The sequence below is a fragment of the Tiliqua scincoides genome, chromosome 1 (assembly GCF_035046505.1).
Source record: "Tiliqua scincoides isolate rTilSci1 chromosome 1, rTilSci1.hap2, whole genome shotgun sequence".
NCBI lineage: Eukaryota > Metazoa > Chordata > Lepidosauria > Squamata > Scincidae > Tiliqua > Tiliqua scincoides.
Window position 1 is genome coordinate 211,610,043 of NC_089821.1, and position 17,859 is coordinate 211,627,901.

Here is a 17,859-nt window from a genome sequence, read left to right on the forward strand (position 1 = left end):
TGGGAAGGGGTGGGACGCTTCCTGGGCCGGCGTGCTCGGCGTCCGGGGCGAGGGGCGGGGCATCGTCCTGCGGCGCTGCGCTGCGCTCGGGCGACAGGTGAAGGAGCGGCCACCGACTCGGAGTCCCGGGATGCTGCTGGCCGTGTGGGGCTTCCTCAAGCGGCACAGAAGGAAATGCCTCTTCCTGGGGGCCTTCCTGGGGGGTGAGTGATATGGGCTGCCTTCGGGAGCACCCTCGGGCCGCTCCAGCACCCGCCAGGAGCCCGGTCCGAGGCAGGTCTACTCAGGAGCAGGTCCCACTGGCGTCAATGGGGCTGACTCCCAGGAAGGTGTGGGCAGGACTGCAGCCGCTCAGCCCGGTCCTGTGCAGGTCTACACAGAAGTAAGTCCCATGAGACTCAATGGGGCTTGCTCCCAGGTAAGTGTGGGCAGGACTGCAGCCACTCAGCCTCCTTCCTGGGAGTAAGCCCCACTGACTCTAATGGTACTTACTTCTGAGTAGACATGCATAGACTGGGCTGACTGGCTGCAGTCCTGCCCACACCTTCCTGGGAGTAAGGAAAGTGTCAGCCCAGTCTGTGCATGTCTACTCAGAAGTAAGTCCCATTAGAGTCAATGGGGCTTACTCCCAGGAAACTGGGTAGGACTGGGCTGTCAGTTGCCTGACTCCTCTGACACCTGATGCTCCTCCTCTAGCAGCGCCTTGAACTCACCTCTCCCTCCTGCAGACTTTGCAATGTCATTGTGCCCCTTAATCTTACCTGCTTCGTGCAGCGAGACTCACTTCCAGATGAAAGGCAGTTGGGTTGTGGCCTTATTGTTTGCAAACTGCCCAAACCAGTGTTTCTCAACCTGTGGTACGGATACCACCGGTGGTAATTGAGGTGCTGTGTAGTGGTACTCGCAGGACACCTGCCACTCAGCAGTGAGACTAGGAACAGGACACAACAAACAACAGTAGGAGGCTCCAAAGCAGGCTTTTCCGAAAGGTCCTTTTACCCACCCCAAGCCTCTTACTGGTGTTACATCTGATCTCCCAACCCAGAAGTAACTGACAATTATATAATTGCCAGATACTTCCAGTTGTACTTTGAACAGGTGGACCATGTGAAGTGGTACAGCAGAGGACAAATGTTGAGAAATACTAGCCTAAACTATGATAATATGTATACATGTCTCCTAGCTCCTCAGCTTCACTTATAGTATCTTGGTTACAACCCAACAGCCCTGCAGGTCAAGCCACTATTGTATTATCATTGTGGTATTGCAAATCGGGGTTTGAGGAAGTGTGATTCGCACTCCCACTCATCCATCTACAGCAGGGGTCTCCAAACCCCAGCCTGGGGGCCAGATGCAGCCCGCAGCGAGCCTCTATCTGGCCTGCGGCAATCCTCTGGTCCCCTACAAGCTTCTGCCCCGCTCATCTGAATGTGACCAGAGCTATGCTGCAGTCACATACAGAGGGTGTTCTGAGGGCTGGGGAGGCCTTGCGCCTCCCCTCAGAATGCCTTCTAAAGACCTAAAAAATCACTTCCTGGTTTTCTTGAAAACCAGAAGTGACTTTTTGGGCCATCTGAAGGCTTTTGGATTTCTGAGGCTTTCTAATGTATTTATTTAAATTTTGTATTTAAAATTTATTTTTCCAGCCCCTGACACCATGCCAGATACTTGATGTGGCCCTCTGGCCTAGCATTTCTCAATGTTTGTCCCTCATTGTACCACTTCAATGTCCCTCATTGTACCACTGATAAAGACAATGATGTCTTTAGCAGTTACGCCCAGATTGGGAGGCCTGTTGCAACACAAGTAACACTGGTAAGAGGCTCAAGGCGGACAGGAGGGCTATTTTGAGTGTGCAAAAAGTGCATATTGGAGCTCTGCCTGCCAAGCCTCCTACTGCTGCTTGTTACATTGCACTGCTGGTTTCACTGCCAGGTGAGACACTCCCAGGTGCCAGGGTCTGGGAGTCCCGTGAGTACCACCCAATGGACACCACCTCAAGTACCACTGGTGGTACAAGTTCCACTGGTTGAGAAAACACTGATCTACAGGATAACTACATTTCTTTCACGTACTGTTGATACATGCACTGATTTATTGGGTTTTTTAATGTGATAGTTTGATCACTGAAGGTTCCCTTGTTTCGTGAATAGCAGATTTACCCCACTTCTTAAATGTCAAAATGATGGAAGTGATTCAAGTCTGTGCTTGTTCTTTGTCATTTCACCTTATCCTGATTATTCTTCTCTGATTTCCCCACACTTACATGCACAGACAAATCCCTTCCTCCAGTTAAGTCTTTCTTCTTACCTACTTAATGCACTGTAGTTTTTGAGAGACACTCCGAGGGCAGGAGTGTTTTCCTATAGTCTGGGAAGTGCATCTCTTTTGCTAGCATCTGGATCTTTCCTGTGCTTATACATTGTATTAAAAAAATGAGAAGTTCACTAGAAATAATCCAAAGTGTGTAGGGAAATCACTGTTTTCAATGAATGATATTAAAAAAAGAGTCCGCTGATGCTAGGCTAAACATTTTGCTTCAAAAGAGCTCCCTTGGTATAGTTGCCAATTGTGCCAAAAGCTCTTCAGACATGTTAACAGAATCTGCCTGTTAAGGATGGTGGTTTTGCTGCCAGCCTAGTTTTCAAAAATATTGCAGTGCTATTACTACAGTACAAGTGAAACTGCCGCCCACATGTGGCATTTAACCACTCGCAATAAGATTATTTCAGTAATAACATTTGTCCGACAACTGGTTCTTTCCCCATCTGCTTGCAACCAGATTGCACTTTAAACTGTGCTCATTTCATGTTAACATGTGGACATATACCTCCATTTCAAAAGTAAATTTAAACATTTGTTTTAAATTATTCCTATTTCCTGTGGAGAAATCATTTCATTTTCCAAAGAAATCTAGATTTTAATCATATTAAGTTCAAACCAAGTACATTCTTTTAAAATAAGGGAGTGTTGTGTGTGATGAAGGCAGCTCTTGCTTGATAACATGCTTGTAAAATCACTGTGGTCCCTGGATGAGGCTTTTCTTAATTCAGCAATCTTTATTACCTGACAATAGAGTACTGACAAATGCCAACCTGCACATGCTCAGTGGAGATGCGCAGTGTTTAACACAAGAGTGTTAATGTCTCAAACTGTTGTTGACTCCAATAGCAGGCACAATTGCTGCAGACCCAAACTGGCCAGGGAGTGCAAAGGAAGGATGAGGTGGTGGGTGGTTAGGATGAGAGACTGGGCAGGAAACAAATGAAAAGAGAGAAAGCAAGAGATACCAAGAGATAAAAGAAGAGAGATGGTATGAAGGACAAGGGAAAGAGCTGGCTTAAATTGACTTTTGTGTGTTAGGGGTAAACCTAACAACATTTATAACACTGAAATTGTTTCAAATTCCAAACAATCAACTTACAAACAAACCTGGAATGCAACCTGTTTATAGGTTGGGAGTTTCATGCACCCTGCTTCTGTGAACCTGTGCTGTGGTGAGATGTACTATCACTTTAATTGAATTGTGAAAACTTGCTCCAGGGTACACTTCTGCATTTCCTGTTTCAGCATGGCTTTTGAGAGAGATATCTTTTTTAAAGCAGAACAAAGGTATTAGGAGAGCATACCTCACTATATTTTTCCCCCCAGCTCTCTTCTCTCTTTTGTAGGAGTCTATGTCCTTGGAAAATATGGCCAGAAAAAAATGAAAGCAATCCAAGAGAAAGAAGCAGCAGAATATATAGCACAGGCCCGAAGACAGTATCATTTTGAAAGTAACCAAAGAACTTGCAACATGACAGGTGAGGTAGTAGCATCTAAAACTTGAAACCCCACATCAGGAAAGGTACCAGGAGAGAACAGACAGACCAAGGAAAGTGGTTCCTTGTGCTTAGTGTGCATGCATCCCTTCCTGCTCTTCACTTTCCCTTTATAGCTGAACAGGGGAGGAAATTGGTAGTTTCTTTCTGCTGCCACAATCCCAGGCTACAGAAAATAAGATAGAGGGGGGCCATTTGGGAAAACCTCCCCTTCCTAGTGAGCACTGAATCCCAGGGGGTTTTATTAAAGCTGAAAATTGCAATACTGTTTGCAGAAAGGTCATTTGTGACATCCACTGAAATAATTGGTTTTACTTCAGTCATGTTATAAGTTACAATTGAGGTTTTAGCTTCTTATTTTTGGAGGCCTTGTGACCCTTTTCTGTTACAGGAAAACAATAATTATTTTTAATTCGTTGGTTAATTTTAATATGGTTGTTTTCCTCATCATTTGTTTTTCATTAATAGTATTGTCAATGCTTCCAACACTAAGAGATGCCTTGATGCATCAGTTGAATTCGGAGGGCCTCACTTCTCTGTTGAAAAGCAAGTAAGTGTAACCTTTCAGTAGCTGCATCCAATAGGCAGGCTTGTTTTGCATCACTGTCCTCTAAATTTGGGCTATAAGTGGTATACTTTTGTAATGATCATATCAAATAATTATTTGCTGTAACCAGAATCAGTAGACTGGGAAAAGCATTTTATCCTGAAAAAAGTGTAAGAATTAATATGACATCGTGTATGTAGCACCTCAGATGATTTAGGGGGAAAAAAACCTAACTACAACAAATTCTAACATTAATCTTATTCTGCTCTTGCATGAGGTATGGAAGTTATAGATGAAGGGGAGTTAAAAGATCACAGTCTAGCACAGCCATTTTCAACCACTGTGCTGTGGCACACTGGTGTGCCATAAATGGTCTGCAGGTGTTCCATGGGAGTTTGAGGGAGGGTCATTTATTAGTAGGGCCATTGGGGGATGTGAGCCCCCCACTGGCAGTGTGGTGTGCCTTGTCAGTTGTCAAAAGTGTGATGGTGTGCCTTGACAATTTTAGTACCTTGTCGGTGTGCCGTGAGACAAAAAAGGTTGCAAATCACTAGCCTAGCATAAAGTGAATCCCAGTGCGTTTCAATTAGTTTGAAAAAAAGCCATCAGTAGCATATATTACCAGCACTTAGGGCTGTTAACTTTGTTAACTTCTTTAAAGCCACTGCTATTCCCTTTGCTAGTATCACTTTGCATATTCCTGGTATTCACTGTATATCTTCTGCATGTTTATGTCTCCTCAAAGCAATGTTTGATAAAGATAGTTTTCCACATCTCTATGCATACTGAAATGTGACTTTTTTCCTACCATCAACTAATTCATTTTAATTGTGTTCATTTTTTTCCTTTTCACAGACCAACCAACAAATTAGAAATATGGGAAGATCTGAAAATCATAAGTAAGTCAAAACGAATTATTACATTCGTGATACAGTGAACCTTGTACAAGGGACTGAACCACATATGGCAGGGCTTCTGATTTTTCTTCAAAATGCAGCTCTTTACCCTACCATGCCATTCTCCTGGCCCAATTCCATTGCACATAGCAAATTGATTCATAAACTTTCCCAAACCTAAAAAATAGCATGTGGTAGTGAGAGGAAGACTTGCTGATCAGATAAGCAGTCGCAAACCCTGCAATGCATGGTGATTTTCGTTTGGTATTTCTCTGGTAGATTGTAGCTTATATCTACATTTATGATAGGATATGATATGATAGAGATATAAAACAAGTTCAGTATTAATACTGAGACTGTCATTATTGACTCTTTCAGATAACAATGTTCTTTTCCCTAACTTCCTTCTGGTTTTTTTGATGCAGCTAGTGCACAGTCTGTCATCACTTTGACAGTTTGTGGCTCCTGTCTATGCCAAAGAAGCACAGTTTGTAGAAGTATAGACCAAATGGAATTTCTGCTTCAAATAAGCTCTAGAAACTTAGTCCTGTTTTCAGAATAGAAAAGGTAGAATGATAAATATTTCCCGTCTTCTATGTTCAGAAGTATAATAATGTAACAGGCTAGATGTAGCTCCTTCTTATTACTTTTGATGACATTTTTGGTATCTCCATGCAGTAAGTGTCCACTCCTTTTATACAGCATCAAGACATGCAAATTTCTGTTTCATTAAAGGTTTTACCAGAAGCATTGTAGCTGTATATAGCACATGTATGCTGGTAGTTCTTCTGCGAGTCCAGCTGAACATTATTGGTGGATACATCTACTTAGATAATGCGGCAGTTTGCAAAAATGAAACAGTAAGTACATTGTTTGGAGTGCAGAAATGTGTAAAGGGTTGAACATTCAGTCAGGGTGGTGGTAACTGTGTAACCCAATTTTGGATCCAAAAGTTTGGACACAGTGATACATACTTAAATCCCATTCAAATGAACTCTATACTGAATTGAACTAGAACTATGGGAAGAAAATTGTACAAGACCAAGTTTAGACTAACCTTCAAAGATGATGAAATGCTAAAGAGTAAAGAAGATGGTTCTTGAATCTGTTTTTAAAGGTCTAGCTCTCATAATTGTGAAGTGCTTTGCATGTATCCTGCGTTTCCTATTTCCTTGGCATTGATCAGGATACCGACCATCGCCCTAGCTTTAGAGCAAAGCAAAAATAGAACTGAAGTTCTGTCAGTGGCATCACTAGGATTCGTGTCACCTGGTGCAGGAGGCCTGCGCATCACCCCATGTAGTGGGCGGGGCAATGCCCCAGGTGGTGGGCGTGGTGATGTATCATCACCCTGCCCCCACTGGTTTTTTGGCTGTACCTTTTGTTAGAACACATATTTCAATGTGGTTTGTTTCATTGCATTCTTCATGAAATTGCGCATTAATTGATATATAACATGATGGTATTATTCCATCAAACTCTGATTTTAGTGATTTTGAAAACTTGTAGAGTCTCTCTCTCTCTCTCTCTCTCACACACACACACACACACACACACACACACACACACACACACACACCCCTGTGTCAACTTATTAACATCTTGTTGCAGCAGTTCTCAAACTTTTAGCACTGGGACCCACTTTTTAGAATGACAATCTGTCCAGGACCCATTGGAAGTGATGTCATGGCCAGAAGTGACATCATCAAGCAAATTAAAATAATTTTAAATAATTAAATTAAAATAAAAGAAATAATTAAATAAGGGGGAGCCAGTCCTGTTCCACAAAGTGAATCTATTCTGAAGTAAGTCCTATTGTGGTCGATAGGGCTTACTCTCAGGAAAGTGTGGGTAGAATTGCAACCTGTGAGCCCAATCCTATGCATGTCTACTCTGAAGTAAGTCCCATAGTGATCAATGGAGCTTACTCTGTAGTCTGCCTGCAATCACCCCCCCCCCCCAAAAAAAAGAATCAGTGAGATCAGCCCTCCCCAGTGCCCAGTTAAAGTTCTTCGATTTCAGGCATATCCATATAAAGACCCACCTGGCTTTGCAAGTGCAAAATAGAAAACTTTCCACTTACCAGTTTAAGCCTCTTTTTTTTTTTTTCCTTTTTAGTGGGGGTGGGGGAGAGGCTGCCTTCTGGAGCATTTGTTGCACTCCAGCTCCATTGGATCAGGACCCTTCTGGTGGCCTCGCATTCCCCTTTGCCTGGCCTGACCACCAGCCAAGGCACGTCTGCCTACTCATGAGGAAACATGACCACGTGGCTGAGTTTGCTTTCCATGGAGCTCAATAGACTGCAGGAAGGAGGGAGGGACTTCCTTCTCAGGTGCTTTGGGGGCTGCATTAATTGGATCAGGACCATTCTGACGTCCTTAGAGTCCTCTCTGCCTGCATGCCTTTCTGCCTTTCTGACTGACTAAGGGAAGCTCGCCTACTCGCAAGTAAATGTGGCCACATGACTTCGTTTCCAGCTCAGTAGACGCAGCTGGGAGGGAAGCAGGGACCGCCATAAGAACATAAGAACATAAGAACAGCCCCACTGGATCAGGCCATAGGCCCATCTAGTCCAGCTTCCTGTATCTCACAGCGGCCCACCAAATGCCCCAGGGAGCACACCAGGTAACAAGAGACCTCATCCTGGTGCTCTCCCCTACATCTGGCATTCTGACTTAACCCATTCCTAAAATCAGGAGGTTGCGCATACACATCATCGCTTGTACCCCATAATGGATTTTTCCTCCAGAAACTCGTCCAATCCCCTTTTAAAGGCGTCTAGGCTAGACGCCAGCACCACATCCTGTGGCAAGGAGTTCCACAGACCGACCACGCGCTGAGTAAAGAAATATTTTCTTTTGTCTGTCCTAACCCGCCCAACACTCAATTTTAGTGGATGTCCCCTGGTTCTGGTATTATGTGATGTCCCCTGGTTCTGGTATTATGGGATGTCTCCCCTTTGTGTTTTTTTTGGGGCTGCACTCATTGGATCAGGACCATTCAGGTGTCATTAGATTCCTCTCAGCCAACACTTGCCGACTGACTATGGCAAGCACACCTACTCACGAGTAAACACGCGATACGGCTCACTTTCACTTTCTGTAGGGATCCATGCATTTTTTATTTCCGGTTTTTTGGCCATAGCTTTTGAACGAAAGGAGCTATTTCAATTCTGTTCTGTGCATTTCGTTCTGCTGGGCATTCCACATCCAACGGTGTATGGCATGACTGGGTAGCTCTTAACGGTGCGATGTTAGCACGTCCTCTCCCAGGGTGCATCACCCACCCCGCAGCGCGGCGCATCACCTGATGTGGCCCGCACCCCCTGCACCGCCCTAGAAATGACAGTGAGTTCTGTGCTTGTATTGGAGTTTTCAGTACAGCTCTTCTTAAAATTAGGAAGAATATATGAGGCTTTTTTGGGAAATGATTTGAATTGTTCTGTCCTCTGCTGTTAACATAAGAACAGCCCCACTGGATCAGGCCATAGGCCCATCTAGTCCAGCTTCCTGTATCTCACAGCGGCCCACCAAATGCCCCAGGGAACACACCAGATAACAAGAGACCTCATCCTGGTGCCCTCCCTTGCATCTGGCATTCTGACATAACCCATTTCTAAAATCAGGAGGTTGCGCATACACATCATGGCTTGTACCCCGTAATGGATTTTTCCTCCAGAAACTTGTCCAATCCCCTTTTAAAGGCGTCTAGGGTAGACGCCAGCACCACATCCTGTGGCAAGGAGTTCCACAGACCGACCACACGCTGAGTAAAGAAATATTTTCTTTTGTCTTTCCTAACCCGCCCAACACTCAATTTTAGTGGATGTCCCCTGGTTCTGGTATTATGTGAGAGTGTAAAGAGCATCTCCCTATCCACTCTGTCCATTCCCTGCATAATTTTGTATGTCTCAATCATGTCCCCCCTCAGGCGCCTCTTTTCTAGGCTGAAGAGGCCCAAACACCGTAGCCTTTCCTCATAAGGAAGGTGCCCCAGCCCTGTAATCATCTTAGTCGCTGTCTTTTGCACCTTTTCCATTTCCACTATGTCTTTTTTGAGATGCGGCAACCAGAACTGGACACAGTACTCCAGGTGTGGCCTTACCATAGATTTGTACAACGGCATTATAATACTAGCCGTTTTGTTCTCAATACCCTTCCTAATGATCCCAAGCATAGAATTGGCCTTCTTCACTGCCGCCGCACATTGGGTCGACACTTTCATCGACCTGTCCACCACCACCCCAAGATCTCTCTCCTGTTCTATATTCAAAGATGGCTGAGGCTGTTAAGAACCAGGATATCTTATGGTACCAGCAGCAGGAGCAAAAGAGAAGGCAAGGGGAGGGAAATTCTGCATCGTGATGACTCTTGGAGGATAGACACACTACTCCATAATATAACAGAAATATTACGGAATGTTTTTCTCCTTATAGACACCTCTAGCTCCCCCTGAAGTCCAACAGCAATATTTATCAAGTATTCAACACCTTCTAGGAGATGGTATGATACCTGTAGACCTATTTTTATATATTGCCAATTTCTGCAAAATTTGAACAATGGATAGGATTTAATACCTTGTTCTTCTCTTCTAGGTTTGACTGAATTAATTACTGTGGTTAAAAATGCAGTGCAGGATGTATTTGGAAGGTAAATGTGTATAGGGGTTTATGTGAGTTTTATGTTTTCATAGCTATTGAAAGCAACTACAATATGTACTTGCCAATATGGCAAATAACATTTTACTCTTTCCTTTGCAGTGTTTCTCTCAAACACGCTCTTTCTCTCTTGGATTTGGATCAGAAGCTGAGAGAAATTAGGATCATAGTAGAACAATCCAAAGAGAAAGCCTCATCTGAAGAAACTAGATCCCAGTCATTGCTGTGTCATTACATGATGCCAGATGAAGAAAATCCTTTAGCTACCCAGGTATTTGCATATCATTCTGAATGTGAAAGTATGTTCAAAAATTTGTTTGTTTCTGAATTAGAACTGATTATCCCAAACATACAACTGCTTTAAGAGCGCAATCCTAACCCCTTATGTCAGTGCTTTCCAGCACTGGCATAGTGGTGCCAATGGGGCATGTGCTGCATCCTGCAGTTGGGTGTCACTCACGGATGCCTCCTCAAAGTAAGGGAATGTTTGTCCCCTTACAAAACACTGACATAAGGGGTTAGGATTGCGCCCTAAAACAAGCAAATCGGTAATCACAGGCAACCTGGGGGAAATGTGGATGGAGAAGCAGGAGACATTATTTTTCCCAAGAAGTCACTGGAGGAAAAGAGAGGAATTTTGTGATTGTCAAGGGAAAGGGAAGAGAATAAGAGGTTTGTACACAAAGCTCAAACTTCCTAGAGCACAAGAAGTCCAAGAAGGAAGGGACACTTGTTGAAAGCATAGACCACACACACACATTGGCCCTTTCTTGATCATTTTATCCATACTCTTCATTCAAGAAGAGCAGAAACCACTGCTGGAAGATACAATTCAAACATTTTGTACCCTTCATTTATATGAAGGGTGAGCAGTGAATTTCTTCTATCTTCCCCCTGCATTTCCAGATACTGTATATATTCTTGTTCCTTGCTTCTCCCCACTCTGCACAACTGTAGCTTCATCTGCAAACAGAAGAAGCTCTTAGATATATCTCCGTGAAATATGACCTATGCCTATTAACTGAAAATGTGTTTGCTGTTCTTTCAAGTCAGTGTAGATTGTAGAAAAAAGTTTTAGCAGCTGAAATTAATTTTGTCTAGTCATTTCTCATATATGTCTGCAAGATGAAATTTTGAAGTAATTCTGGGATTGATGTAATACAAATGGCTGGATTCCAAAGATCCAGGTGCATGTACCAGGGCTTTCATAGTCTCCCCTTTTGTATTACATGCAGCTAGCTCTGAAGGGTGCTCTGACTGTGGTACTGTGATAGGAAATGTGCCTCAAAGCCTTGATAGTCACATGGGAGTTCCTAGTATGGCCCTTTGAATACCAACCAATCTTTAAAATATTTTAAAACAAGTAATTACGTTCATTTTATAGTAATTTCATAAACCTTTGGTTAAGAGCAATGTAATTAGAATACCTGACATTGTAGTAAGTTTAGCTTTTGCTTATGCTCTATTTTTGTAGGCTTATGGACTTACAGAAAAAGATGTTGCTACTATTAAACTACTTAATGAAACACGAGACATGTTAGAAAGGTATGTAGCAAATATTATTCCATTAATCTGTGTAAAATCTATACTCCATTAAATAAGGAATAAAAGAAAACATACATAGGTTGAAATTTGAATCATTAAACTTTAGAGTGATTTATACAATTTTCTGTCATAACTGATCCCATTTAGTTATTATAAAGAAGGTGAAGACCCAATTATACGATTAAGACTATGCAAGTCAGTTTAGATCAGCATTTCCCAAACTTCGACATACCATTTCAGATGTTTAACTTATCAGAAGTACCACCAGAAGTAACTGGGAATGATGTCATCACCAGTTACTTCTGGGTTGGGTGATGTGACACAACAAACAGCCGTAAGAGGCTCAGGGCCAGCGAGAGGGCTTCTTCAAGCGCAGGAAAACTGTGTACTGGAACTCTGCCCGCCAAGCCACGACATCTGTCACTTTTTTTCACATTGTGTCACGGTCTTGCTGCTGGGTAGCAGGTGTCCGGGGGTACCATGCATATCACTGGACACCACCTCATGTACCACCAGTTGGGAAGTGCTGGTTTAGATGGAATGTTCTTAATATTTTGAACATTTTGGGAAATGCTGCAAACTTGCAGATTCTCTTCCCTCTTTTTCGTATCCTTGCATGGTTCAATCACATTATAGTTTGCTTTTTTGCTTAAGCAAATCATCTTTTACAAGCCTGGACAAAACATCATATGTGCAAATCAATTTGTCCATCCCTAAGCTTGTAATACATTTGTGATTCTCCATATCATGGTTTAGAGGATCAGTAACATCATGTCTGAAATGACATTGCATGTTACATCTTTTAAACACAAATGTTTTGTGAGTGTTTTTGTATATTTATATGTTTCAACTACTTTTATGTAGTGTACTGCTAGAAACTTAATTTTTCACCATGGTGCTTCTCTTCTTTCCATTGTCAGGGACGAGCAGGATACATGATCAGCATACTAGATGTATCATCTTGCATGCTATGTAGCAAAGTGCCTTATGCAACTTCTGGCCCACAAAGGGTTGTGGCCTGACAGGTGCTTGACAAATCTTGTGTTTGCGCAGTTGCGCACAGGCAGTAAGAGCAGGAGTTGTGAGCTGTAGTTGTCTTACTAGCTTCCACAAGTTGTAGAGATCTGGTCTATAAACTATATGTAAGGGAATGATGTGTCGTTTTGAAAACCAGCATGGAAAATATTGTGAGGTCTCTGTTACTATAACAGATCAGCTTACAACATTTTTATCTCTTATATAACTTTGTTAGTATGGATTTATGCTCCTGAAAAGGAACAGTTTTTCATGCTTTTATTTTTTTTCTTTTTTGCATTCAGCTTGTTATAAATATGTACTATTTCCACATATTTGTTGCAACCCCCATAAAAATAATAATGAATTAGGTGATGGCAGAATGGGTTTATAATATGAACCAGGATTGTTGAATTGCTTAACAGGCTACTTCCTCCTGAGTATCTTAAATTTTTTATTATCAGAGCATAAGGTTATAGTTCAGTAAAAAAAAAAAGAGAGAGAGAGAACATCATCTAAGATTAGGTACAGTATATTGAAACTATTTATTTTGGTGTTTTCAGTCCAGATTTTAATAGGGTACTGAGCACATGCTTAAACAGAGGGTTCAGTCGATTATTGGACAATGTGGCAGAATTCTTCAGACCCAGTGAACACGACCTATGCCATAGTAGCTCCATGAACAGGTAAAAAACCTTTCATCTGTTTTCAAAGTAATTTAATTTTAATAAAATTCAGGGCCTAAGCCTATCCAACTTTCTAGTGCTAATGCAGCCCCAAGGTAAGGAAACAAATATTCCTTTCCCTTGTGGAGGCCTCCGTGGCTGCCCCACCACTACAAGATGCAGCACACACCCTGTTGGTACGATTGCACCAGCATTGGAAAGCTGGATAGGATTGAGCCCTCAGTTTTGTTATGTAAAATATCCTTAAGGACATAATTCTAAACTTTCCTTGAAATTAAGGCCCTCTGATTTAAGTGGTACCATTTCCCACTGCCTGATCCTATCCAGGAGGGGTTTATGACAGTGGAATGCAGTTCTCCTATTGTAAAATGGTTTCTGGTGGCACATGCAGTGCATTGCGGGCAGCCATTTTAGGTGTGCTGCTACAAACGGCAGCAGTGCAGAAAGACTGTTGCCAGATCAAGACATGTAAGTCTGACAGCAGGTACATCTTACCACAGGTGGGTGGGACAGGAAGGAAACAGAGTGGGAACAGGGGCAGGTCAAGGCTGGGAAGGGTGTGGATGGAGGTTGGGAAAGGCTCGAGTCTGGAAAGACTGCTGATATCCTGTCCTCCTTCCCAGCCTTGATCCGCCTTCCTCGACTTGTGCCAGCAAAGTAGCTTGCACAAACCCATGCAGGCGGATTTATTAAAAGAAGAAATAATGCAGCTCTTTTTGGTGGAAAATTTTCACTGAGGTTTTATCTAAAAGCCGTGAATCACTCTGTATGGTGCAGAAAGAGCTAACAAGGTGCAGTTGTGATATGACTACATTTTTTTCTCTTCTAGCCTTTCTAGTGTCAGTCTTCCTTTAGCCAAGATAATTCCAATAATAAATGGACAGATTTATTCTGTCTGCAGTGAAACACCTAGTCATTTTGTTCAGGTAAGAAGGTGCTTTTATTTCTATTTATTTTATTTTTACTGACCTTTCTTTAAAGATTTTCTATATAACAAAATTAAAACCTTATAAATAGAAACAATTATAACAATGCCACATTTAAAATCAGCTAAAAACTAACCAATTAAGACTTTCAGTGTTTTAGAGCCCAGTCCTGAGCTCCCAGGGCACGTGGCTACGGTGGCACTAAAAACGGCTGCCACTGATCCTGCACACCCAAGGCAGCTGTGGGCAGCACCTTGGGAGAGGGGGACTTTGGTCCCTTTCCGCCAGGTAAAGGCAGTAGCCCCGCAATGGGGCTACTCGATTCACCGCCAACCGAAAGGTCAGTGGTGAGGAAAAAGCCTCTGTGTCAGGAACTGGTGGAGCATCGTTCCACTGGTCCCGCCTCCCTCCCTCCTTCCCTCCCTGCTCCCTCCTCCAGGCATGCCTCCCCCACCCTTTCCTCATCTCCTCATCACACCCTCTCCCTGCCCTCTCCTCGCCCACCTCCCCCCGCCTGGAACGCCTCCTCCCCACCTCCCCCCACGCCCCACTTTCCTCTCCACTGCTCGGCGGTCCGTGTGACTGCCATGTGGCAGAGGCCACATTAGTGCTTGCATGCGTGCCAGCAATAAGTCAGCGCACTGAGCTCAGGATTGGGCTGTTAGTTGTGTAGTCTGTCTAGCAGATGCTATACTGTTTTTTGTTTTTTTCCACTTTTATTTACAATGTCAACTCCAATCTCCATTAGTAAAATACAGACACATAATAAAGCAGCACAGCATCCATAAGGAGAATTAATGTTAAATTATAAAACTGAAAAGCAATTGAACAGCAGGAAATATGTAAGTAGATAGTATCAACCAAACACAAGTACGTTTTTAAAAAGCCTGGCGTTAACCAGGCATCTGAAGGTGCACAGTGTGACAGCCAAATATAATTATTAAGCACTTAAAATTGAATTAAACACTGTACAAAGAGTACAAACAGACATATTACTGCAAGAAAAGCTTGCAACCCTGCTTAAAACGAAGAAAAATGTGTGCAGTTCAGATGCCCTCACTCTATCCTGCATAAAAACAGGAAGTGCAACTATTCAGATGAGTATTCAACATTTTTCCAGAAAGAATTCACATTTTAGAACCCCCGTCCAAACAAATGGAATCCATTCTTAAACCACACAATTCCTGATTCCTATTTTGACTTTGATCTAGCCTGATTATGAGACCAGGGCAGCTCTGGCGACCCGGTATATGATCTGCATCTGAAAGTTCACACAGGGAACTATTCTACTTTTTTAATTTTAGGCCTCTCAGTAGCTTTTGATACAGACAATCACAGAATTCTGTTGACCTCCTTGAATACTAAGTGGGTCATTGAAACTGGCACTTGAGTGATTCACTGTCTTCTGTCTCAAAGACAGCGTAATCATTGTGGTGCTAACTTGGCCCCCTGGAAGAAGCTTTGTTAACATTTCTAGACTGCCTTTCAATATGAATGTTCACAAGGTGATTTACATATCATGATACCATTTATGAGGATGGATACTTACTTGTAACAGTAGTTCTTCAAGTGGTCATTTGTGCAGAAACACATAGTGGAGTCCTAAGCTTACCTCAGACGCTTCCAGAGTCTTGTCCTGTGTTCAGTCCCTATGTTTGACTGGGGAAACCCTGTGTGTGATTACGTGTCTAAAGCTAGGAACTCCTAGTTCCTCAGTTCAGTCCAAGTTGTTATATTGAAGAGGAGGAAAGTTTTTGCTGGGATGATAGAACTGGTAGAAGCCTCAAGTTGTGAAGGGGTGGATGGGAAAAGGAACAAGAAGTGCAAGTATGTGGATTCCATATCCTAGATGAGGGATTCCCTAACGTTCCAGCACCGTGACCCACCTCATCATCTGCTGTGGGTCGTGATGCAACACTCCTTGTGCTGCAAGGCCTTCTTGGGAGGCCCCAGAGACCTCTTCTGGGTTGCACTGGGCCGGCAGCTTCCATGAGCCTCAAAATGGGCTGCAAAAGCATTTGGAAATCGCTTCTGATCAAACTGGAAGTTGTGTCCGAAAACCAGAAGTTGCTTCTGGGCACTTCTGCAAGCAATTCTGAGGCCCACAGAAACCAATAGAGTGGGACTAGTGCAACTGGGAAGATGCCTCTGGGGCCTCCCAATGCTTCTGGAATGGCTCCGGTTTGGAGCTGACCAGGAGCAAGGGCGAGCGGAGAGCATAACTTGCAACCCCCATGCATGAGGTCTCAACCCACCAGTGAGTCATGACCCACACTTTGAGAAATGCTGTCCTAGATCTTTTGCATTTTCTCCATCCTGGCACATGATTCACAAATTAATTACATCTTGACTCTAACCATTTGCACCTCTGTAGTTTACCTCCAGGATGGGTGTATGTAAAATCACTTTGTGTAATTTTTTGTTGAAAAAGTGGTATATATTCTTAACAAGTACACTTGTGTCTTTTAAAGATGCTGCTATAATTAAGAGTGCAAAATGATCAGTTACTTGAATATTCTCTTTTCAGGATCTGTTGATGATGGAACAAGTGAAAGACTTTGCTGCAAATGTGTATGAAGCATTCAGTACCCCTCAACAACTAGAAAAATGAATTCATAGCAAAGTGTTCATATGATGCATTTGGAGTGCCCACTCCTTGTGAATATTTTATTTAATAAGGAATCTCATTAATGTCTGAATGGAGTAGGGTTGTTAGCCCCACATAAGGATAAATTTAAAGAAATATGACTTCTAATTGTTATATTTACAAAACCTGATTAAAAGTAAATTTTAGTGGGGGGAAAATCATTATGCTGGAAGAACGTGTATGGAGTCAGTCTTGTTGATGAATCACTCTTTTACAAAAAAAGAATACCAGCAGCACCCTGTCAGCAGTGTGTTTTGGAAGATGCTTGCCTAGCTTAAAATTGTGCGGACTGCAACAAAGTAAGACAAGGTCAGGCTTCTGTCTCTAAGTAGATGGTGGAGATGATTTTTTTTTCCTTTTCTTTCTAGCTGGAAAGGAAAATGGGCCTATGAAACAAATATCAGTCACAGATCAACTGTAGCAGGGACCAGAGGGGAGAGGATGAAGGACAGAATAACCATGTTCAGCACCTAACACTTGCAGTTAGCAGCAATTCACCCAGTAGCAAATGGGGGATGGGAGGGACTCCTAGGCAAAAATCTTCCCTGCACCAGCCAGGATGGACTTAGGCTATCTGCCCTTTCCTCCAACAGTTGTTCAAGCCATGAGACGCTCCTGTTAAAAAAAGCTCATCATAACCTATCGGAGAATGGGTGTATTTGTACATACAATCCAGCCTTCCTTATTCTAAGATGCTGTCCCACCCACACTGGTCAGTCCAAGAATGTAAGCATAGCAGTGGAGGTATGGCCTTATATGTTTCCAGTACTCTAGGTTGGAGCCACTGGTTATCAAGTACTCATATTAAGGACGTTCTATGCTCTTGGCAGTGCAATGCTGAGTGCTTGCTCTATTGTTCCAAACTTGGGAGGAGGTTGAGCTTAGAAAATATTATGTGTATGTTGTTTGTAAACTGCTGCTGTACATATTCATTTGTAAATATTTTTAATTTGTATTAATGGAAACCCGATGAAATAGCTGTATCACAATAAAGTATTTTAACAAAGATTGTGTGTGATAGCCTCCACTGATTTTTATGCAATTGTGAATAGTGAAAAAATCAGATTTGCATTTATTTTTCTCTGAAAAGAAAATGAAATCCCTTCAATATAAAAAATGA

The 17,859-nt window shown here is 42.7% G+C and overlaps 1 protein-coding gene across 1 annotated transcript; it reads left to right on the forward strand.

The window, feature by feature from the left end:
- Nucleotides 1-51: 51 nt before the first annotated feature.
- Nucleotides 52-17,745, forward strand: PEX3 (peroxisomal biogenesis factor 3). Its single transcript, XM_066611264.1, has 12 exons — nucleotides 52-203; nucleotides 3,672-3,803; nucleotides 4,290-4,371; nucleotides 5,224-5,267; nucleotides 6,000-6,124; nucleotides 9,700-9,766; nucleotides 9,859-9,913; nucleotides 10,024-10,192; nucleotides 11,396-11,466; nucleotides 13,044-13,166; nucleotides 13,996-14,092; nucleotides 16,620-17,745. Exons 1-12 carry the CDS (start codon nucleotides 131-133, stop codon nucleotides 16,701-16,703), a joined length of 1,122 nt encoding a protein of 373 aa, XP_066467361.1. The 5' UTR covers nucleotides 52-130; the 3' UTR covers nucleotides 16,704-17,745.
- The last annotated feature ends 114 nt before the right edge of the window (nucleotides 17,746-17,859 follow it).

Excerpts from the sequence above, each read along its gene's own strand:
- PEX3 (XM_066611264.1), top strand. The coding sequence starts at position 131 with ATGCTGCTGGCCGTGTGGGGCTTCCTCAAGCGGCACAGAAGGAAATGC. Across the intron at positions 11,467-13,043 it reads ACACGAGACATGTTAGAAAG|TCCAGATTTTAATAGGGTAC; the intron begins GTATGTAGCAAA and ends TGGTGTTTTCAG. Across the intron at positions 14,093-16,619 it reads CACCTAGTCATTTTGTTCAG|GATCTGTTGATGATGGAACA; the intron begins GTAAGAAGGTGC and ends TTCTCTTTTCAG.